Source organism: Staurois parvus, unplaced genomic scaffold (assembly GCF_062004578.1).
Source record: "Staurois parvus isolate SC_StPar_1 unplaced genomic scaffold, SC_StPar_1.0 ptg000639l, whole genome shotgun sequence".
NCBI classification, from domain to species: Eukaryota; Metazoa; Chordata; class Amphibia; order Anura; family Ranidae; genus Staurois; species Staurois parvus.
The window spans coordinates 2,874,900-2,900,077 of record NW_028318435.1 but is presented as its reverse complement, the minus strand read 5'-3'; the positions used below and the strand labels follow the sequence as shown (position 1 = coordinate 2,900,077).

The 25,178-nt window shown below is 40.5% G+C and overlaps 1 protein-coding gene across 2 annotated transcripts in view; it reads right to left on the bottom strand.

Annotated features, from left to right (window-relative positions):
- MGAT4D (MGAT4 family member D) overlaps positions 1-25,178 on the bottom strand; it is a 189,547-nt gene that overhangs the window by 87,642 nt on the left and 76,727 nt on the right. For both annotated transcript variants that reach the window (XM_089693886.1, XM_089693887.1), the window contains exons 5-8: positions 24,517-24,563; positions 9,628-9,741; positions 9,226-9,301; positions 7,102-7,216 (exon numbers count right to left, since the gene is read on the bottom strand). In XM_089693886.1, coding sequence (XP_089550012.1) covers positions 7,102-7,216; positions 9,226-9,301; positions 9,628-9,741; positions 24,517-24,563 — 352 coding nt within the window. The remainder of the gene's footprint in view (positions 1-7,101; positions 7,217-9,225; positions 9,302-9,627; positions 9,742-24,516; positions 24,564-25,178) is intronic.

The following is a 25,178-nucleotide window of genomic DNA, read 5'->3' as shown; positions in this document are numbered from 1 at the left end:
TTATTTCTGTGATCCATACGTTTGTTTATTTTTTGCTTCATCTACAATAAAACCCTTTGTAAAAGAAATAGAAAAATCAACCAGAATTAGCAGTATAACCAATTTTCAGAACTTAGTTCCAATCCATTATATCTGGCTGAACAGCAATAATTTTACTTAAAAAATATGCAACATAAAACATCACTTGCATTTACAATGTACTGATGCCTTGCTCTGCAGCTATGGATGTACTTTCAAATGTCAGCCCATTTTCAATATATGACGCTTCATCTCTAGCACCACCAATGGTGACCTTTTTTTCAACAAAATATCCCTTGCATGAGTAACTGAGTATTCAAAGTAAACACTTTGTTTACTAACATTTACTTTAAGTAAACAGCTTTACATAAACCTCAATGTTTTACTGGGCATTAAGCCCTGGTTCACACTGGATTCTGACTTCACTTGAAATTGCATGATTTCAAAGTCGACTTCACTTGAAGTTGCATGATTTCAAAGTTGGATGGCAGTGCGACTTGATAGACATCTGTGAGAATTCATGCACAGATGTCTATGCACGTCGCACCTGAAATCGACAAAAGTAGCGAAGGAACTACTTTTCAAATCAGTGCGACTCCAACTAAGTCAGAGTTGCACCGATTAGAACTGTCGCATTGTCAATCATTGGATGCGATTTGTCATGCAATTTGAATGGTCAAATCTCATCACAATTCGCATCAGTGTGAACCAGGGCTAAACCTCATTCTCCCTCTGGTCGTATGGCCATTTTTTTTCTCATGTGCCCATGATCTTTTGCCTGTTAAAGCTACACTTCTGGTCTCCAATGTCAACAATTTCTTTATTGTTCCTACTTCTTAATCCAATTGTTTTTGTATAAATGTTTTTCCAGTCTTACCAACTGTATATTTGATCAGTCTTAAGGCATTTCATTAAACCCCTTCAAATAAAACAGCTGCCTATGTATTTACAGTCCACATGTAAAGATCCCAAGAAACGAAAATGCTACCAGTACCTACAATATCAAAATAAAAATGGTCTGAGGGGAGGAGCCAAAACATGGTGCTGTGAGGCAGCACAGTGCAGGAGCTCCAGACTCCCACCAGGTGCACCATGAGGGATAAGCCCTAGAGCCTACCTGGGCCCTGTTTGTGCTGTGGTCTGTGTGCCAGTTGGTCCAGCGGCTTCGTGCTCCCTTGGCGAGTGGTGAGGTGGAGGATCCCGGATAGTGTGTGCTGGCTGCTCGCCTGCAGATCATGGAGCCTGTGGGTGACCGGCGGGGATTGGGAGTCAGTGGCTGGAGGAGTCCTGTAGGCCCGATGGAGAAGAGCGGAGATGGGAGACGGGGGCCTCCCAAAGATGGAAGGATGCCGGGAGTGCCCGTGAGACTGCCTGTGTGGCGGTGGCTGAAGTCCCAGGAAACTGCAGGTGAGCTGAAGGAGATGTAGAGGACGACGGCGGTCTATACAAGGAGACCCCCGTATTACATTCAACACACAAAGATACCCCGAGACCCTCCATAGCACATATCCTACTCCAGGAACCCTGGTTGAAAGATTGAGACTGAAAGGAAGGAGCGAACAGAGACGGAGTAGCAGCACACTTGGTGATGGGTGAGTTGCCGCAGGCAGCTGTAGAAATCTTTAAAGAACTGTTGCTTTTGAAGTAAATAATCATTTGCTGGGACTACTGTATAGAAGGAGAAGTACATTATTCGAGGGCCATAGGGGGTCTTGGGGGTTGGTGGGTCCACTCCTCTCTATAAACAAGATACGAAGGGGTTTCTGGGACTCGATTAAAGGGGGGGGTCAAAAACTCCCTAATCAAACACAAACACATTAAGAAAGTACATGCCCCCGCAAGAGAAAAGCCCAGAGACCTAAACCCGGGAAAATCAGCATGGAGGACTTAAATAGTATAATGAAGATCAATCCATACTTTTACTCGGGACACTGGAAGAGAACCAGAATAAAGAATCTGTAAATAGGGAAAATGTAAGAGAACAAGGAAACATGGAACAGCAAGGATCCATGTCACAATCACTTACAAAAATTGAAATAGCAGAAATGTTAATGAAACTAGAGATGTGCATGAAAAAAAAAAAGATTGGGACATTACGCAATGACCTGGGTCGGATATTAACTCAAATTGAAGTAGAGGGGAGAATGGAGGGATACATGCAATTAATTAAAAAACTAGAAATGCAGGTGGAGGTGATGTGTAGAGAACAGAGAAAGCTTTCATTTATAGTAGAAGATCAGGATAATCGCAATAGAAGAAACAATTTAAGGATTAGGGGTTTACCAGAAGAAACGGGACAGGAAGAGGATCTACAGGAGAAAATAAAGAGTCTGTAATCCAATTATGGGAAGAGCAATGAGAGAGAAATTGAAAATTGAGAGAGTACATAGGATCAGACGGCCAAAAGGAGTACCGGTGGGAAACCCCAGAGATTTGATGGTTTGATAGAAAGAGAATATGGAAAGGGTTGCATGACTCTGCTGAAATAAAATATGAGGAAACAAACCTGCATATTTTTGTGGACATTTCTCCAGAGACACTGGCTAGAAGAAGATCTCTGAAACCTTTGCAAGACCATATGAGAGAGAAAAAAGTTTGATATAATTTGGGCTTTCCAGCATGTTTAATCAGATGGAAAGACGGAAAACCGGCATGGCTGAGGTTCCCAGAAGATCTAAATTACTTTTGTGAGAAATTAGACTTACAGAAAATGGACCTTGAAGGATGGTCAGAGGGGCCTACGGGTAACCGAGGGGAGAAAGAAAAAAAGGAGAACTGTTGCAGGGAGAGAAGGGAGAAAGTCCATATCTTAAATTGTCTAAATCTTTTTTTTTTTGTGAAGGAAACTCTGGTAAGGTAGGGAAATAATAGCTGAAATGAGTGTCATGAAGTTTATGACTTATAATGTAAAAGGGTTAAACTCCCCTACAAAAAAAGACATAAAATACTTAGGGAAATTCACCAACACTCCATAGATGTAGTGTTTCTCCAAGAGACACATAAAGCATTATACAAATGCGAAGTTATACATGAAGCATGACGTAACATGGTATTACACAAACTCTTCAGTTAAAAGGGCCAAAGGGGTTGGGTTGACAAAAAATGTGAGCTTTATATTGGAAAAATGGAAGACCCAAAGGGCCAATTTTTATTTTTGAGGGGAAAATTACAAGGAGCTGAATATACACTGGTTAATACTGTCTGAATAAAAATCTATTAACATTCCTGGAGGGAGTGTTAAGAAAACTTTCAGAATTTAAAAAGGGTAGTGTGGTTGTGGCTGGAGATTTAAACTTGTGTATGGATCCCCAGATAGATGCGTGTCAAGGTCCTACCTTTTCCCAGAGGTTTTGTTACTCCATGTACTAGCATCCATCTTGGATTTCTGCTGAGCATGATGGGAATCTTTTATGCCTTCAGGTCTCTGAGGTCCATCCCCCAGAGGGGCGTGACTGAGTACATATAAGCCTGGGATCTGCACATGCTCTTTGCACTTGTGTCTTGTGTCTTTGTCTTGCTACAGCTCTGTGTATACGCTCGTGACTCTTCTGGTATTCTGACTCGGCTTGTACTAAGACCATTCTCTGTGTTTCCCTTTGATCTGACCTTCCGTTGCTGAACCCGGCCCGTGACCTGTGATTCTCTGTCTACTGTTCTGTACTGTTTTGTCCCGTTGTTATTGACCCGGCTTGTCTGACTACGCTATTGTCATTCTCACCAGCTACACGCCATTGGCGGCGGCCATTACCGCAGCTGGGGTGTCTCGGGGGCCGCGACCTGGTCCTTGGTTGCGTCAAGTCCATCCCCACCATCAGGGGCCCTGGTGAAGGGCAGCCTGGGACTTAGACTCCGCGCCCTGAGGGACTTCAGTCTGTTGGTGGTGGTTGTCGTCAGCCAGTGCGTTACCCTGCCACTAGGCCTACCTGTCCGTTCCACAGCCCTGCCCTGACAATGCGTCATCCTGTACGAGGAAAGGGGGGGAAGAAAATCAAAATGATTGAAGAGATTACTATATCAATGTCAATTGACCAATACTTGTAGAGTTAAACATCCAAGAGAAAAAGATTACACCTTCTTCTCTCCGGTGCATGGATTGTATTCAAGACTGAACTATATAATGATCGACCATAGACAATTGGAGTCATTGGTTAGTGCCAACATAGAGGTTATGTCTATTTCTGATCATGCTCATGTCACAATGAGACTACGGGTAGGTGGGGAACAGGATAAAATACCTATGTGGAGATTAAATGAGATGCTTATACAGGATCCTGAATTAGAAAAAAAGTTAAGGCGGGAAATCAAGCTATTTTTTTAGCTCAACAAGACTGGGGAGGTTTCTGTAGCCACAATCTGGGAGGCACATAATGCATATATTAGAGGAATATTGATTTTGATGGGAGCATTAAAAAAACGAGGGGAAAAAATAAAGACGGTGATGGAGGAGCTCTACAAGTTAGAACAGTCACATAAAAAGAAGTTAGGTACAGATGTGTATCAGAAGATAATTATTAAAAGAGAAGAATTAAAAGATCTCATGGAACAGGAGTCGAGAAGGATATTCTCACAGTGTGACAGTTACAGGCCCATATCCTTCTAAAACACTGACACTAAATTGTATGCTAAGGTAATGGCAACCAGAATGAAGGAGTTGATACACCTGGATCAAGTAGGATTAATTCCTGGAAGAGAAGGTAGGGACAATGGTCTGAGATCATTGCTCCTACTACAAAGGGTAAAAAGAGAGAAACTGCCGACATTATTCCTGTCACTTGATGCCGAAAAGGCTTTTGACAGGGTTAACTGGGGTTTCATGATAGATTCGCTAGAGGTCTTCGGATTAGGGACTAAAATGCTGAAGTGGATAAAAGGGCTTTATAGCACTCCATCAGCGGCGGTTAAGGTCAGCGGATCCCTCTCTCTCAGTTCTTTATAATGTAGAACGGAACCAGACAGGGATGCCTACTTTCTCCTTTATTATTTGTTTTATCCTTGGAACCTCTCCTGGCGAGGGTAAGAAAGTGCATAGATATAGCAGGAATAAAGATAGGGGAAGTGGAGCATAAAGTGGCCGCATATGCAGATGACATTTTGTTCTATATTGTAAATCCTAGAATAACATTGCCTAACTTAATGAGATTATTAATACAGTACGGTGAGCTATCAAATTTGAAAATAAATCCTGCAAAGTCAGAGATCTTAAATATTAATATACCAAAAGTTGAGAGGCTGAGCCTACAAAAAGACTTTCCATTTACATGGACGGAAAAAGAAATAGGCTACTTGGGATTAAAACTAACTTCTTCACCAAAAGCCCTGTACCAGGCAAATTCCATTCCATTAGTAAACAAAATAAAAGAGGAACTAGGGAGATTGTCAAAAGGTGGCGCTTCCTGGACAGGTCGTATAAACCTTGTAAAGATGGTGATAGTACCAAAAATCCTGTATAAGTTTCACATGCTCCCAGTACACCTACGAGGATCTTTTTTCGGGATAATAAAGAAGATAATACTTAAGTTTATTTGGGCAAATAAAATATATGAAGTATTGTGTAGGGCAAAAGAGAATGGGGGTTTGGGCATGCCAGATGTTAAGAAATATTATCAAGCGGTGATATTATCACGAATAATAGATTGGATATTCAATTCACAAGGGAAAGGTTGGGTGAATATGGAAGATATCCTGAGTAAGGCACAGTTAGGGAAAATGGTTTGGGTACCACATAAATTCCGCACATTAGATGTGAATATTAGTCCACTGGCAAAGAGTTTGGGATAGAATATATAAGCAAAAGGGATGGAAATATAATTCAGTTATGATTCCTTTGGTGGGAACAGAGTATTTTCCTCCAGGGAATGATAATATCTCTGGGAAATGGATCAAAGATCAGAATGTATGTTTGAAAGATATACTGAGTAAGGGGAAATTGCACACTTTTTAATTAAAAGAAAAAAAATATATATTTTTCACATTAGACAAGTTGCAGTATGGCCATTTAGGTCATTTTGTTTCAACACTCCCACAACCATTGAGGACGCCGGAGGATCAGTATCCATTTGAGAAGCTGTTGAATGCAACTATAGTCCCCAAACGGGTACTTCTAGGATTTATAAGATTTTTATGGATATGGTGGGTACTGATCCTCCCCAGTTCATGGAAAAATGAGAACAGGAGCTTGGATCAAAATTGAATGAGCAACAAAAGAATAATATATTTAAATTAGCACATGAGGTGACGAACATGAGCACAGTTGAAATGAATTACAAATGTATGGCTAGATGGTATATTACACGGAGTAAGGCACATAAACAAGTAGATGTTTCACCTTTATGTTGGAGAAGATGTGGGGAAAAAAAAAAAAAAGTACAATGGTTCACATATGGTGGGATTGCCCGAAAATACAGGATTACTGTAAGGGAATATTACAACATACTCAGGAAATTTGTGGGATAACTGTACAGAGAGACCCATGGAGGTGTTTATTTTATAAATTTGAACCTTTAGTAAAACTACACAAGAATAGGGTATTATATCATCTAGTCAGTGCGGCTAAGGGCTTGATTCCCAAATTTTGGCTTGCCCCAGACCCAACAAGCAAAAATGACTGGGTTAACAGAGTGGAAAATATCTACAGGATGGAGTTGTGTCATATCGAGAAGGATAGAATAGAACAAATTAGGAAAATGTGGAGTAGCTGGTTGGTTTTCAAAACATCAAAAAGATATCTGGAACTGGTTGGAATATAGGTGGAAGAGTAATAGAGGGAGTTCTAATGGAGTACCCAACAGAGAGAAGGAGATAGGAGGGAGGGAATACAGATATAGATAGACAATCACGAGAGACGATAGAAACTAGGATTGCGGTATGGACTAGGGAAAATGGAGGAAGGGTGAGGTAGGGGATAAGATGATGCAAATGGAATTTATGTACTAGTGAAGTTTTCGCTTTGTTTTTTTTATTTATGTGTGCACTTGATGCTCTTTTTGTATTGGAAAAAATCAATAAAAGATAGAAAAAAAATGGTCTAGCAACATATTTAAATAAAACAGTCAGTGGGATCAATATACAAGCCTTTATACTCACCAATGAATCCTAACTGTGAAAATTCAAGTATTAGCCAGTCATCCGAGGTCTGCTGGGTGGCAAAGTCTTTCACAGACTGGAAAAATTGTGGCTTGGCAACAATGTCATCCTCTAGCTGCATGATTGTGAAAAAAGAAGAGGACACCTTATTAGCAAATTGAAATTGATCTAGCCTAAAAACAAAAGTAACATAAGGCTTTAAAACCATAAAAACAGCAGTCACAGATTACTTGGTATTTGACAATAACCATTTATGGATACGTGCTGAATGTGACGGGAGTCACTTTGGGTGGGGGGCCCATGGAACACAGCTCACTTTGGAGGGGTGGGGAGACCCCTGTCTCAGCTCCCCATATCCCTATTATGTGTAAGTCACTCCGTGCCTGTTAGGGGTGCAGGGTGATGTCCTAATATTGTGTAGATATGTATAGGTGGGGTGGGTGGCTGTTCATTGTGTAATGCCATGTGGTTGTATCCCATTGTTCTACTGTGTGTCTTGCTTGGGAGCAAACTATTATGGGATGTATGTGTATTGGCTTGGTGGGGGGTGTCTGCTGATGTGTTGCTAGATGTGGTTTGCCCTGCCCTGTATCATTATGCAGGGAGGGGGGAATTGTTCCCTTGAATGTATATATCTTGTATCTGTGTTAAAATAAAGCAGTCTATTTTCCTAATTTATTACAAGACTGGTCTTGTCTAGTCTTGTATGGTCTGCTGTGGTGTCTGCGGTCGGTATTTGGACAGAGAAGTGGTATTATAATGGAAATACCCAAGCGCAGACTGGGACGATTCCGTTACACTGAACAGTAAGGATTTAGATACAGAAGACCTCATTTAAAGAGGGTTACCCAGAATAATGGCTATTTTCACCAGATCTTAATGGGTAATTCCACTTTCGCGGTGAAAAAAATTATATACATATATCATGTTTGGTTGCTACACACTTCATATTGTATTTAAATGTTAATAAAAATTATCTTTTCTTTTCAAATCTACAGCTGTAATTTTCTGTAAAAAAAAAAAGCAATATGGCAACTTGGAGGAACTCCATACACCACTGGTGTATGGAACACTCCTGGAAATGTAATTTCCTGCTTGTGTGATTGGCTCGCTGATTTTGCCAGAGGTTTACATTAAGATACAAGTCAAGTGTATCAGCTGTTTGATAATGAAAAAGTCACTCCCATTCACATTCACTTTGTAGACAACAAACAGCCTTTTTTCTTCAGAATAGAAACAAGTCGGACTCTACAACAAAGTTTGTTAAAATCCTGGTAAGTTACAGAGGCACATGATTGGCACCAAAATTATTCTGCAGAAGGACAACAACCCCAAACATGCAGCCAATGTCATTAGGAAATATCTTCAGAGTAAAAAAGAAAAAGGAGTCCTGAAAGTGAAGGTTTGGCTCCCACAGAGCCCTGGTCTCAACATCATGGAGTCTGTCTGGGATTACATGAAGAGACAGAAAGATATGAAGCAGCCTACATCCATAGAAGATCTGTGGTTAGTTTTGGGCACCATTTCACAAAAAGGATATCAGGAAACTGGTGAAAATGCAGAGAAGGGCAACCAAACTGATAAGAGGCATGGAGGAGCTCCGCTATGAGGAAAGATTAGCTGAATTGAATTTATTCTCTCAAAAATATAGGCCATTAGTTGAGACTGAACCAGCTGATATTAATTTCCACTGAAAAGTGGCAGGATTGCTGTCTAATTACTGATAGATTTCAGCTGGTATCTTGGCTTTCCGTGCCTTTTTACTCCTCCCTTTCTTCGTGTGTTCAATACTTTTTCCCTGTGTCATTCCATGTTATTACACATAACTCAATTTCTGAATTTAGGTGTTTTTTTTTTTTTTTTTTTGTATGTATGGATTGCAGTGGTTTTCGAAATGTAGTGAAAAGTTCATGTCAATAGCAAATTTATAAATATGTTTACTGAGAAAAATGGTGAAGTGTTCAATACTTATTTTACCCGCTGTATCTTAACCACACAGAGAACTACTGTTTCGAAGACCTGTTTTTAAACATTCATATTCTCTGAAGTGTTCAAACCCTTGGGTGGAAAAAAAAAAAAAAAAAGTGTTTACATCCAAAAATGAAACACCCCAAAAATCCATACCTGCAGGTAATATGTGCCCTTTGGTTGTGCATACAGCATCATGAAGCTGTAGTCCAAGTTCTGCTTAGTTCTCCATCTAAGAATAAAAAGCAATGTCAGCTTCCATTTTTCTTTATGCCAGCCTGTTTATCTACATTCTCAAGCTGATTTACAACATAAATCCTTGCTAACTTTCTGCAGCATGATCCTACAGTGCACTGTGCCTTTACCTAAAAGGGTGGCAGCATCTTTGGGTATCAGTATTTACTGCACACTGCCACTTTGTGGTCTATATGGGGTTTAATATCAAATCAGTATATCCTTTGCCTTAAAAAGAAAAAAAATTCTCTGGTTTGGACAGAACTACTCTTTAGATTAAAATTACTATCTACTTTAGTATATGTATAAGTTGTTATGGAGTACCTCACTCTCTCTTTGGAGTCTCCAAAGGTTTCCTTTACATTGGAGAGCTCTGGATAATAGGATGCTGGAGGAGCAATAATTTCAAGGATACCAGACTGGATTTCACGGGGAAAGCTGCAAAGTAAAGACAAAGTTAATATTTGATGTTTCCAGGATGAGCGGATGGAAACACATACAACTGAATATTTGAGTGGGTAAACAAAGCTAGGTTTACAGATGTTAAGCCTTATAAATAAGGCCCTGACCACCCATTAAAATCTCAGCCTGCTTAATAAAATCTCAGCTTGCAGGTATTTGCTTGCCGACAGTGATGAGGTGCATGACAAAACTTTGTAAATATAAATATTTTTGGATTTCAAACATAAAAGCTCTAGTAATAGTGCTGGTCTCAAAGTCATTGGGAATTACTTGCAACAATGTAAATGGATGTTACATTATCCATTCAGAATGTGGCTCTGTAGAGATATCATACAGATATCATAAACTAGGACCAATATGATCAGGATCTTTTGTGTTTGGTCTCTGTAAGATGCTTAACTGTGTGTACCTGCTATCATTTCCTTACCATCAGCATATTCTCAGGTTTTAGTTAAATTTTACCTTTCATCCTCTGAACATTGTCGTTTGTGTCTTTAGTGATTTTGTCACTGCTTAGGGCATTTCCTGGTCCGTTCATAATCAAGTTATATTGGGCGGCACAGTGGCTTAGTGGTTAGCACGTCTGCCTTGCCGTAAATGGGTCATGGGTTCGATTCCCGGCCATGGCGCCTCCTGCATGGAGTTTGCATGTTCTCCCTGTGCTTGAGTGGGTTTCCTCTGGGTGCTCCGGCTTCCTCCCACACTCCAAAGACATGCTGGTAGGTTAATTGGATCCTGTCTAAATTGGCCCTAGTATGAATGTAAGTTAGGGACCTTAGATTGTACACCCCTTGAGGGTTAGGGACTGATGTGAATGTTCAATATATATATATATATATGTGTAAAGTGCTGCGTAAATTGATAGCGCAATATAAGTACCTGAAATAAATAAAATCTGTACTCCCTTGCAGCTGAAACCAGTGTCATCAGTGACTGAGGATTGTCTGCTTGGCTTAGTCACTGTCACAATGAAGCAGTTCATATGCTCTAAGAATTGCTGGGTATTCTCGCTGGCTGCAGAGGATTAAAGGAGCCCTATGCAGAGACATGATCATTTTGTCCCGAATTGGTAAGGTGACAGTATATCTGTTAACTGCCTTATCTTGTCATAAATTATACTTTGTCAATTTATCACCACCTCAAAACATGATTTTTCTGCTCTCTCCAGACACCTGATTGAAACTCAGTTAATACCAGTCTACGGCTTGCGTATTTTAAGAAGTATCTCTTAAATGCCTGTGTAGTCAATTTATCGGACATAGAGTACCTATGAAAACAAATCAAATTCCATCCATTTTCTAAAAATAAATAAATAAATAAAAAGAAGAACAAATCAAACTAAAGCTCAACTCTAGTAAACCTTAACATTTGGGAAGCTCCCTCTCCAAATCCACAGACTATATAATTTATACTTAATTTGCTCCTTTCTGGAGATATTGAAGCATGTAATCCCTGTGATGTCATCACAGAATGTCATGCAGAATAATCACTAGAGGGAGCTGGTTGGACGGTTCAGCTGGGAACCCTACATGTATTGATGCACATGTACAGTGAAGGAAATAAGTATTTGATCCCCTGCTGATTTTGAATGTTTGCCCACTCACAAAGAAATGATCAGTCTAAAAATCGAATGGTAGGTGTATTGTAACACAGAGGCAGAATAACAACAAAAAATTCAAAAGAAATGAATGTCTAACAAATTATGCACGGATTTGCATGTTCATGAGGGAAATAAGTATTTGACCCCCTATCATTCAGCAGGATTTCCGCCTACCAGGTGTCTTGCATACAGGTAACAAGCTGAGATTAGAAGTCTCTTAAAGGGAGTGCTGCTAATCTCATTTTGTTACCTGTATAAAAGACACCTGTCCACAGAAGCAATCAATCAGATTTCAAACTCTACACCATGGCAAAGACCAAAGAGCTGTCAAAGGATGTCAGGGACAAGATTGTAGACCTACACAAGGCTGGACTGGGCTACCAAACTATCGCCAAGCAGCTTGGTGAGAAGGTGACAACAGTTGGTGCAATAATTTGCAAAGGGAAGAAACACAAAATAACTGTCGGTCTCCCTAGGTCCTGTGCACCATGCAAGATCTCACCTCGTGGAGTGTCAATGATCATGAGAACAGTGAGGAATAATCCCAGAACTACACGTGAGGATCTTGTCAATGATCTCCAGGCAGCTGGGACCACAGTTACCAAGAAAACAATTGGTAACACACTACGCCAAGGATTGAAATCCTACAGTGCCTGCAAGGTCCCTCTGCTCAAGAAAGCACATGTCCAGGCCCATCTGAAGGTCACCACTGAACATCTGAATGATGCAAAAGACTGGTTGAAAAAGTGTTGTGGTCAGATGAGACCAAAATCGAGCTCTTTGGAATCAACTCAACTCACAGTGTTTGAAGGAGGAGGAATGCTGCCTATGACCCCAAGAACACCATCCCAACTGTCAAACATGGTGGTGGAAACATTCTGATTTGGGGTGTTTTTCTGCTAAGGGGACAGGACAACTGCACCGCATCAAAGGGACGATGGAAATCGGTCGTGGATGGGTGTTCCAGCACGACAATGACCCAAAACACATGGCCAAGGCAACAAAGGAGTGGCTCAAGAAGCAGCACATTAAGGTTCTGGAGTGGCCTAGCCAGTCTCCAGACCTTAATCCAACTGAAAATCTGTGGAAGGAGTTGAAAGTTCGAGTTGCCAAACGTCAGCCACCAAATCTTTAACTTGGAGAGGATCTGCCAAGAGGAGTGGGCAAAAATCCCTCCTGAGATGTGTGCAAACCTGGTGGCCAACTACAGATAACGTCTGACCTCTGTGATTGCCAACAAGGGATTTACCACCAAGCACTAAGTCATGTTTTGTGAAGGGGATCAAATACTTATTTCCCTCATGAACATGCAAATCAGTGCACAGTTTGTTAGACATGCATTTCTTTTCATTTCTTTGTGAATGGTCAAACATTCAAAATCAGCAGGGGATCAAATATTTATTTCCTTCACTGTAGGTGACCATGGCAAGCCCAACCCCAAAGATGCCTTTGCCTACATGAGTGGGAATTCTGGAGTTGGTGTAGGTGAGTACATCTGCCGCTGCATGTTTGCCAAGAGAGGAACCCAGTCATCACTGCCGCATTGATCTAGGCAGCAGGAATGCTGCACTGCGGCCTTGCTCAGGATTCTGAGCAGGGGCGGACTGACCATTTGGAAACACGGGCACTGTTCGAGGGCCCAGGGTCAGTAGGGGGCCCCATAAGATGCCCCTGGTACCTTTTTCATAGGCTTTTTTGAGTTTGGGCAAGGACACAGGGGCCCCATGATCCCCTATTGCCCGGGGGCCCCATGAGTTGTCAGTCCGCCCCTGACTCTGAGTATCCTGAGTGGTTAGGCAACAAGCAACTGCAGGATACTGGTCACTTTATTTGGTCAGATATAGGTGTGGATGAGGCAGAGCTGGGCAGGGAGAGTGACTCTGTATGCAGAGTACTTCACTCAGTATGTTACATTCTTCCGATACTATCAGCTGGGCTGTATGTGGCATACTCTCAACCACGGCACTCTGTAGTGCTGAGCATTACACACTCCTAATCAATGTGTTTACTGTCTCAGGCTGGTTGCTAAGTAGCACCCAACAATTTTAAAGCAGAACTAGACTCTGCAATACTTATGTTTGCTTCAATGGTTCAATGCCCGCAAGCTTTCTCACCAGCATCTTCTACCTGGCCTCTTCTGGGAGCCAATCTTTGGCCACCCCTGTGACAGGCCTAACCCCAATTGGTTGGTGGTAGATGATGTCACTCCTGTGTATGCGCAGGAATACAGTCATCCCAGCACACAGGCTCTGTGCCAGAATGTAAATTGAGCTGTGCAGGTTTATTTTATTGCAGAAGAGACATTGCATATCCCTTCTGCAATAGAAAGCCTGCCTGTTCACACTTTTTGTTTTTTAATATTAGACTTTAGTTCCACTTTAAAGGTATAGCCTTTAAGACCGTGTTACAACCATATTTGCATCATGGGATGCTATACATGAATCATGGGATGCTTCTTCCTGCAGCCTTCCAATTCTGTTTGAATTCAGCGTATTACTCACTCACAGGAATCTGTGACAGGAAAAATAACATACTCTATCTGCCACCACAGCACAAATTGCAATGGAGTACAAATGTGATGGAGTCATCACACTCAAAGTCAATTGTTTACGTTCTCCAGCCCTTACTGGTGATATGGGGTTCATACCTCCTGTACAAACCTGGGGCTGTGGTAAACCATGCAGGAGCTTGTGAATTACAACTGTGATGTACTGATCCCTGTTGCAAGGCTCTGCAGGCTTTGATTCAAAAATATAACAAATGCACCTTTTCTTATTTTCATAATGTGGGTGCATTTTGAAGATTTTTGCAAAAGGTGTATTATGTCTGTAATAAAGTTATTCTTTAAGAAAGACTCAGAAAAAGGGTTTGCTCTCTGTCCATAATCTGTCTGCAGAAAACCATTTGGAATTAAAGAGCTTTGATTTTGAAAAAAATATCTTTCAGTCTTTGGCTCTTTGTACTGTTAAAAATTAATGGGGAATCATTAAATTTATCTATACCTTTAAATAACAAAACAGTATCAGGTTTACTATACACTTGCTAGAGTGCCGAAGCAAATATATAACACAGGACAACAAATGTTGCCTCGAATGTTAGACTTGTTCTTGTGTATATTTGACCCTTTCACCATGGATAGGCTTTACCCAATGTGGTGACTTAATGTTAGCATGAATATCTAGGGACTCATTTAAATTCTCTCCATAGATAATTTCCTACATTTTACATAGTGTGATCTGAGTACTTTGGCTTTTTTCTTTTTTTTTCAAACAAGAGTTCAGCAAGTACATCTAAATCTGCTAGTGCATTTGATACTACCTTCTCCCCAGACTGAGAATGATGTCCAAAAGGTGTCTCTGTTGCTCCTCCATAGGGAGAAAAAGGAAAATTCAGCCACCACATTTAAGGACTGGTAAGCTGCAACGTATAATTTTTTGTTTTTGGGTTTAATACCACTTGCAAGTCAATCTGCTATCTGGTGAAAATAATGTAGCCCTGTGGGGACAGCTGCAAGAGCATTTTTACATCTATAATGTGTATAGTCTTAAGCATTGTGCATTTTAAAAGTATCACTTAAATCACTTCTTTAACCACTTGAGCCCCAGAGGATTTACCCCCCTTAATGACCAGGCCTTTTTTTGCTGTTTGGCGCTGCACTAATTCAAATGATAATTGCGCGGTCATGCAATGCTGTACCCAAACAAAATTTACGTCCTTTTCTTCACACAAATGGAGCTTTCTTTTGGTGGTATTTGATCACCTGTGCGCTTTTTATTTTCGGCGCTATAAACAAAAAAAACACGAAAATCTTGAAAAAAAAACAATTTTTTCTACTTTCAGCTATAAAAAATATATCGTAAACTCAAAGTTAGTCATAAATTTAAGCCAAAATGTATTCTGCTACATGTTTTTGGTAAAAAAAATCCCAAGAAGTGTATATTGATTGCTTTGTGTGAACGTTATAGCGTCTACAAACTATGGTATAGATACTGTAATTTATGCCTTTTTTTGCTATACAGTGCTGCACTAATTCAAATGATAATTGCGCGGTCATGCAATGCTGTACCTAATCAAAATTTACGTCCTTTTTTTCACACAAATAGAGCTTTCTTTTGGTGGTATTTGATCACCTGTGCGCTTTTTATTTTTGGCGCTATAAACAAAAAAACACGAAAATCTTGAAAAAAAAAACAATTTTTTCTACTTTCAGCTATAAAAAATATATCGTAAACTCAAAGTTAGTCATAAATTTCAGCCAAAATGTATTCTGCTACATGTTTTTGGTAAAAAAAATCCCAATAAGTGTATATTGATTGCTTTGTGTGAACGTTATAGCGTCTACAAACTATGGTATAGATACTGTAATTTATGCCTTTTTTTGCTATACAGCGCTGCACTAATTCAAATGATAATTGCGCGGTCATGCAATGCTGTACCCAATCGAAATTTACGTCCTTTTTTTCACACAAATAGAGCTTTCTTTTGGTGGTATTTGATCACCTGTGCGCTTTTTATTTTTGGCGCTATAAACAAAAAAACACGAAAATCTTGAAAAAAAAAAATTTTTTTCTACTTTCAGCTATAAAAAATATATCGTAAACTCAAAGTTAGTCATAAATTTAAGCCAAAATGTATTCTGCTACATGTTTTTGGTAAAAAAAATCCCAATAAGTGTATATTGATTGCTTTGTGTGAACGTTATAGCGTCTACAAACTATGGTATAGATACTGTAATTTATGCCTTTTTTTGCTATACAGCGCTGCACTAATTCAAATGATAATTGCGCGGTCATGCAATGCTGTACCCAATCGAAATTTACGTCCTTTTTTTCACACAAATAGAGCTTTCTTTTGGTGGTATTTGATCACCTGTGCGCTTTTTATTTTTGGCGCTATAAACAAAAAAACACGAAAATCTTGAAAAAAAAACAATTTTTTCTACTTTCAGCTATAAAAAATATATCGTAAACTCAAAGTTAGTCATAAATTTCAGCCAAAATGTATTCTGCTACATGTTTTTGGTAAAAAAAAATCCCAATAAGTGTATATTGATTGCTTTGTGTGAACGTTATAGCGTCTACAAACTATGGTATAGATACTGTAATTTATGCCTTTTTTTGCTATACAGCGCTGCACTAATTCAAATGATAATTGCGCGGTCATGCAATGCTGTAACCAATCGAAATTTACGTCCTTTTTTTCACACAAATAGAGCTTTCTTTTGGTGGTATTTGATCACCTGTGCGCTTTTTATTTTTGGCGCTATAAACAAAAAAACACGAAAATCTTGAAAAAAAAACAATTTTTTCTACTTTCAGCTATAAAAAATATATCGTAAACTCAAAGTTAGTCATAAATTTCAGCCAAAATGTATTCTGCTACATGTTTTTGGTAAAAAAAATCCCAATAAGTGTATATTGATTGCTTTGTGTGAACGTTATAGCGTCTACAAACTATGGTATAGATACTGTAATTTATGCCTTTTTTTGCTATACAGCACTGCACTAATTCAAATGATAATTGCGCGGTCATGCAATGCTGTACCCAATCGAAATTTACGTCCTTTTTTTCACACAAATAGAGCTTTCTTTTGGTGGTATTTGATCACCTGTGCGCTTTTTATTTTTGGCGCTATAAACAAAAAAACACGAAAATCTTGAAAAAAAAACAATTTTTTCTACTTTCAGCTATAAAAAATATATCGTAAACTCAAAGTTAGTCATAAATTTCAGCCAAAATGTATTCTGCTACATGTTTTTGGTAAAAAAAATCCCAATAAGTGTATATTGATTGCTTTGTGTGAACGTTATAGCGTCTACAAACTATGGTATAGATACTGTAATTTATGCCTTTTTTTGCTATACAGCGCTGCACTAATTCAAATGATAATTGCGCGGTCATGCAATGCTGTACCCAATCGAAATTTACGTCCTTTTTTTCACACAAATAGAGCTTTCTTTTGGTGGTATTTGATCACCTGTGCGCTTTTTATTTTTGGCGCTATAAACAAAAAAACACGAAAATCTTGAAAAAAAAACAATTTTTTCTACTTTCAGCTATAAAAAATATATCGTAAACTCAAAGTTAGTCATAAATTTCAGCCAAAATGTATTCTGCTACATGTTTTTGGTAAAAAAAAATCCCAATAAGTGTATATTGATTGCTTTGTGTGAACGTTATAGCGTCTACAAACTATGGTATAGATACTGTAATTTATGCCTTTTTTTGCTATACAGCGCTGCACTAATTCAAATGATAATTGCGCGGTCATGCAATGCTGTAACCAATCGAAATTTACGTCCTTTTTTTCACACAAATAGAGCTTTCTTTTGGTGGTATTTGATCACCTGTGCGCTTTTTATTTTTGGCGCTATAAACAAAAAAACACGAAAATCTTGAAAAAAAAACAATTTTTTCTACTTTCAGCTATAAAAAATATATCGTAAACTCAAAGTTAGTCATAAATTTCAGCCAAAATGTATTCTGCTACATGTTTTTGGTAAAAAAAATCCCAATAAGTGTATATTGATTGCTTTGTGTGAACGTTATAGCGTCTACAAACTATGGTATAGATACTGTAATTTATGCCTTTTTTTGCTATACAGCACTGCACTAATTCAAATGATAATTGCGCGGTCATGCAATGCTGTACCCAATCGAAATTTACGTCCTTTTTTTCACACAAATAGAGCTTTCTTTTGGTGGTATTTGATCACCTGTGCGCTTTTTATTTTTGGCGCTATAAACAAAAAAACACGAAAATCTTGAAAAAAAAACAATTTTTTCTACTTTCAGCTATAAAAAATATATCGTAAACTCAAAGTTAGTCATAAATTTCAGCCAAAATGTATTCTGCTACATGTTTTTGGTAAAAAAAATCCCAATAAGTGTATATTGATTGCTTTGTGTGAACGTTATAGCGTCTACAAACTATGGTATAGATACTGTAATTTATGCCTTTTTTTGCTATACAGCGCTGCACTAATTCAAATGATAATTGCGCGGTCATGCAATGCTGTACCCAATCGAAATTTACGTCCTTTTTTTCACACAAATAGAGCTTTCTTTTGGTGGTATTTGATCACCTGTGCGCTTTTTATTTTTGGCGCTATAAACAAAAAAACACGAAAATCTTGAAAAAAAAACAATTTTTTTCTACTTTCAGCTATAAAAAATATATCGTAAACTCAAAGTTAGTCATAAATTTCAGCCAAAATGTATTCTGCTACATGTTTTTGGTAAAAAAAATCCCAATAAGTGTATATTGATTGCTTTGTGTGAACGTTATAGCGTCTACAAACTATGGTATAGATACTGTAATTTATGCCTTTTTTTGCTATACAGCGCTGCACTAATTCAAATGATAATTGCGCGGTCATGCAATGCTGTACCCAATCGAAATTTACGTCCTTTTTTTCACACAAATAGAGCTTTCTTTTGGTGGTATTTGATCACCTGTGCGCTTTTTATTTTTGGCGCTATAAACAAAAAAACACGAAAATCTTGAAAAAAAAACAATTTTTTCTACTTTCAGCTATAAAAAATATATCGTAAACTCAAAGTTAGTCATAAATTTAAGCCAAAATGTATTCTGCTACATGTTTTTGGTAAAAAAAATCCCAATAAGTGTATATTGATTGCTTTGTGTGAAAGTTATAGCGTCTACAAACTATGGTATAGATAATTTGAAATTTACACAGCTTTTACTTTCTGACCGCCCATCACATCTCTTGAGGTGCTAAAATACCAGGATAGAACAAACACCCCCAAATGACCCCTTTTTGGAAAGCAAATCTCAGGGAGGGGGAGGGGGGGCCATTTTCTCCCGCTGCTTGTAAAGGCAATTCTGCAGCTAATTAACCACTAGGAATGCTTTTACATGAAAGCCCATTTCCGGCTGAAAAAAATAAAACCAGGATGATGCCTGCAGCTGCAGGCATCACCCTGGTATAACCATTCAAAGTCCAGTGATGTACCAGTACGTCACTGGTCCTTGTTGGGTGTATATGCTATGTTCTTTTTTTCTTTATGCAGCCTGTGGGCTGAATGAAAAAAAAGAGAAGAAATCTCTGCCAGAAAAAGTGTGTGGTATGCCCACCATTAGAAACCTCCCTCAATCCACCCACTTCTAATGGTGGGCACATATGAAATGTGCCAACAAATATAAAATATATATGCCGAAGCATGGGGGCCATCCACCCACTGGCCACCCCAGGCCCCCATGCTTTGGCATATATTTTCTTTTTTTTAACTGCGGATGAAAAATCTCATCCGACAGCACTGCACACACCTACTTATGTCTATTCTGAAAGCAAGACCCTGTTGCTGTCAGAATAAACAGGTCAGTGCTGCAGTTTGACGTTCCTGCAAAGAAATCAACAAGGGTTAACAATAAAACATAAACTCAACAACTTTATAATGAAAAGTGTGTGGTGGTATGCCCACCATTAGAAACCTCCCTCAATCCACCCACTTCTAATGGTGGGCACATATGAAATGTGCCAACAAATATAAAATATATATGCCGAAGCATAGGGGCCATCCACCCAGTGGCCACCCCAGGCCCCCATGCTTTGGCATATATTCTCTTTTTTTTAACTGCGGATGAAAAATCTCATCCGACAGCACTGCACACACCTACTTATGTCTATTCTGAAAGCAAGACCCTGTTGCTGTCAGAATAAACAGGTCAGTGCTGCAGTTTGACGTTCCTGCAAAAAAATCAACAATGGTTAACAATAAAACATAAACTCAATAAAACAACTTTATAAGGAAAAGTGTGTGGTGGTATGCCCACCATTAGAAACCTCCCTCAATCCACCCACTTCTAATGGTGGGCACACATGAAATGTGCCAACAAATATAAAATATATATGCCGAAGCATAGGGGCCATCCACCCACAGGCCACCCCAGGCCCCCATGCTTTGGCATATATTCTGTTTTTTATAACTGCGGATGAAAAATCTCATCCAACAGCGCTGCTCACGCTGACTTATGTCTATTCTGAGAGCAAGTTCCTGTTGCTGTCAGAATAAACAGGTCAGCGCTGCAGCTGAAAGCATTCCTGCAAACAGAAATGGTTAACAATAAAACAACAATAAACCAGTGAAAGTCGAACAATCACAAAAATGACAACAACAAAAAAAACTATAACTATTTTTGGTTTTTACATTTTTTTATTTTTTTGGGGGGTATTTGTACTTTTATTTATTTTTTTTATTTTTTTTAACTTTTTTTTCCAAACTTCAAACATTTAAACAGCTGGTAGGGTCTCTCCAAATGCGATAGCCAGTTTCCTGACTACCGAACATCTTTTGAGACCCTGTGTAAATGTGCCCTGATCTGTGCCGTGCTGTACCCTATACTAATAGTTCACTAGTGTATGGTAGAGGCGGAAGCAGGGCTTGATGCAGAGGCCAGGTTGGCCAGGACAGGAGGGACAACAATAGCGGCTGTCACGCCTAATTCCACGTTTGCTGCAGACACGACATCTTTTTTGGGGTCTTCTTTGGGTTGGGGTACCAGGAATGGTATCGAGAAAATGTCTCTCATGCAGACGGCTAACTGCATCTGGGAGAGGGATTTGGGGCACAGCACCTTCTGGATACAAAAGGGCCCTGATGTTCTCTAACTGGAAATTTAGGTATGATCCACTATGTCCAGTTGCTTTATAGAGAACAAAAGCATTATATAGAGCCAATTGAAATAAATAAACTGACACTTTTATGTACCAGCGTTTTGATTTTCGGGAAACTAAATACGGCTGCATCATCTGGTCATTGAAGTCCACCCCTCCCATGTTAAGGTTATAATCGTGGACACAGAGGGGCTTCTCAACAACACCAGTTGCCGTGGTAATTTGGACGGTCGTATCTGCATGAATGGAAGACAGGAGGTAAACATCCCGTTTGTCCTTCCACTTCACTGCGAGCAATTCTTCATTTCTCAAGCAGGCTTTTTCCCCCTTTTTAAGACGGGTATTTACAAGCCGTTGGGGGAAGCCTCGGCGATTAGATCGCACAGTGCCACATGTGCAAATTCCCAAATTGAACAAATGTCTAAATAGTGGCACGCTTGAATAAAAATTGTCCACGTATAAGTGGTACCCCATGTGGAAATAGGATGACGCCAAGTCCCAAACTATCTTGCCACTGCTCCCCATGTAGTCTGGGCATCCGGGGGGCTCCAAGTAACTATCTTTTCCCTCGTAAATCCGAAACTTATATGTATAGCCTGTTGCCCTCTCACAGGTCTTATACATCTTGATCCCATATCTGGCACGCTTGCTGGGGAGATATTGTTTGATTACAAGGCGGCCAGAATATTGAATGAGGGACTCATCGATGCAGATGTTTTTCTGGGGAGTATACACATCTGCAAATTTTTGGTTAAAGTGATTTACGAGGGGCCGAATTTTGTGGAGCCGGTCAAATTCAGGGTCACCCCGAGGACGACTGAGTGAGTTGTCGTAGAAGTGCATAAAACGCATTATACTCTCATATCTATGCCTGGCCATGGCAGCAGAGAACACGGGCATGTGAACAAGAGGGTCGGTGGACCAATACAACCGCAATTGATTTTTATCATTAATGCCCATGTTGAGGGTTAGGCCCAAAAAAACTTTAAATTCGGAAACCGTAATGGGTTTCCATGTGAATGGTCTGGCAAGGTTTGAATTTGGGTTGGCGGCGATAAATTGGCGTGCATATAAATTGCTTTGATCCACAATCAATGCATAAAGATCTTCTGTGAAAAACAGCTCAAAAAAATTAAGGGGAGTATTTAAATTTGCTGTTTCCACCTGAATTCCGGGTTGGGCAGTGAATGGGGGAAGTACGGGTGCTGCAGAATTTGTGGGCTGCCAATCGGGATTTGCAAGCACATCCGGAAGGACACTAGGGGCTCTACGGGCCTGTCTGCGAATTCTTGGTGGCCGCGGGACACTACTTGTGCTCGCCACCGCACCAGCTTGTACTGCACTTATGGGACTCGCCACGTCACCAAGTGATACTGCAGTGCTGGTATGCCTACGACCAGGACGTACTAGGCCGCTGGTGCTCGCCAGTTCACCAAAAGATACTGCGGCACTAGTACTGGCACTCTGCTGCATATGAGAGTCATCATGCATTTGTACCACCTCAGCAACCTGTGAATGGGATCGGGTACGCCTGACCTTAGCAGGGACCACTTCCTCGTCGCCTGAGCTAGCTGTCAGGGTGCCGCTGCTGTCTATAGGTTCGTATTCTGAGCCTGATTCTGCCAGTGAGTCTTCCCCTTCGCTCTCACTTGACATGCTCAGAATCCTATAGGCCTCTTCACTAGTGTACCTTTGCTTAGACATTTTGGCCACTAAATTTACAGGTACCTAGTGCGACTCACGGGAAAAAGAGCGCCTGGCTGTCAGGGACTGCTTGAACCGCTACAAAAAATTTACCGACAAGTGCTAACAGATATCAGGCCTGATTCTGTGAACACTGCGGTTTTGTGTGTAATATGTATCAAGTGACAGTTATCTACTGACACTGCACTTGCCGGGGGAGAAGGGGGGGGCGTAGGGGCTAAACGCAGGTGCTGGCAGGTGTTGGGGCTGATCCCGCTAACACTGCGTTTTTGGGGATACTAAAGTAATGTGAATGCTGGTATAGCGCTGATCTGATCAAAGATATTGATCCAATCAGACACTATACTAGCAATGAAGGTTTAGCGTGCAAGTAAGCGTGTTCCTGGCAATCAAGGGGTCAAATGTGATTATCTGTGTACTAGCGGGCAAACTGGTGCTATCTGGGAGGGGCGCTAACACTATTGGAAGTCGCTAGCGACACTGATACAGTGATCAGTAAAAATTGGTTCACTGAGCAGTGACACTGGTGACAGGGCAGTGAAGGGGTCAACTCAGGGGGGAGGGGGGGGGCGATCAAGGGGTTAGACGGGATCACTGGTGTATTAGCGGGCAATCTGGCGCTATCTGGGAGGGGCGCTAACACTAACGGAAGTCGCCAGCGACACTGATACAGTGATCAGTAAAAATTGGTTCACTGATCAGTGACACTGGTGACAGGGCAGTGAAGGGGTCAACTCGGGGAGGGGGGGGGGGGCGATCAAGGGGTTAGACGGGACTACTGGTGTATTAGCGGGCAATCTGGCGCTATCTGGGAGGGGCGCTAACACTAACGGAAGTCGCCAGCGACACTGATACAGTGATCAGTAAAAATTGGTTCACTGATCAGTGACACTGGTGAGAGGGCAGTGAAGGCGTCAACTCAGGGGGGGGGGGGGCGATCAAGGGGTTAGACGGGACTACTGGTGTATTAGTGGGCAATCTGGCGCTATCTGGGAGGGGCGCTAACACTATCGGAAGTCGCCAGCGACACTGATACAGTGATCAGTAAAAATCGCTTCACTGATCAGTGACACTGGTGACAGGGCAGTTAAGGGGTTAACTGGGGGGGTGGGGGGGGAAATTAAGGGGTTAAATGGCTTTATTGGTGTACTGGGGGGCAAACTGGCGCTATCTGGGAGGGGCGCTAGCACTATTGGAAGTCGCCAGCGACACTGATACAGTGATCAATAAAAATCGCTTCACTGATCAGGTACACTGGTGACAGGGCAGTGAAGGGTTAACTGGGGGGGGCAATCAGGGGGTTAAATGTGTCCTAGAGTGTGTTCTAACTGTTAGTGTAGTGTTTTACTCACGTTTAAATGTCTCTTCTTCTCTGTCTGGAACGGAATGTGTCCAGGCAGAGAAGAATGACATCATATCCTGCCCTGTGTAAATATCAACACAGGACAGGATAGGACAGGGACCGATCATCCGATTTCAGCCAGAAATCACTGGCTGAAATCTAATGATTGATCCCTCCTGGATCGAATCGGATCACCCGCGGGTCGGCGGGCGCGCGCGCGCGCGCCCCCTGCCCGCGAAAGTGTCGGGAGCGCGGAACCCGTTTTTAAACGTGGTTTTGCGCTCCACTGCCGCCCTGCACACGTATAAACACAGTGGCAGGGCGGCAAGCGGTTAAAGAATAACAATTTTTAAAAATAGGTAAAACCTTAAGTGACCACATTCATTTACCAATGGAACCTACACTACAGAAATAAGCTTAATCAGCAATCATTACCAGTAGCAGTCCTAGTCAAATTAGGTTCTTACCTGTCTTTTATACTATTTGCAACATCATTTACATACTGGCCATTTACCTGGAACAAGGCAAAAACACCAAGTCATTTTTTCAGTAATACCACCATTCTTGATTTTCATGGAAAGGAACAGTCTATACACAAAATGCTTCCTAGCGATTACCATTTCACTATTAAGGTTTGTGTTCTCTGAATTTCTTAGACACTCCATACATATTGCATTTTAGACCATTTTCATAACCATCATGAAGTCATTCCAAAGACAAGATAATTGTAGAAAGGGGGCTAAGGACTTCAGATAAACCCGAAGTGGTGGTTAAACTACAAAGCCTAAGATAAGTAGAATTTAGGCAAATAATTTTTTTTCATAGCAAATATTTGCTCTTATGCGCAATTTTGGTTTACTTCTTTAACTAGTTTCCCTCCGCCCTATAGCAGTTTTACAGGGCGGACTCCCCGTGCAACATTGTGTATATGATTCTGCACAGCATGAAACACTCACCAGATTCAGGCTAATGATGAGCATGTGAAACTTATACAGGATTTTTGGTACTATCACCGTCTTTAACAAATGTATGCGACCTATCCAAGATGCTCCATCTTTTGAAAGTCTCCTCAACTCATCCCTTATTTCATTTATTAATGGGATATAATTTGCCTGATATAGGCCTTTTA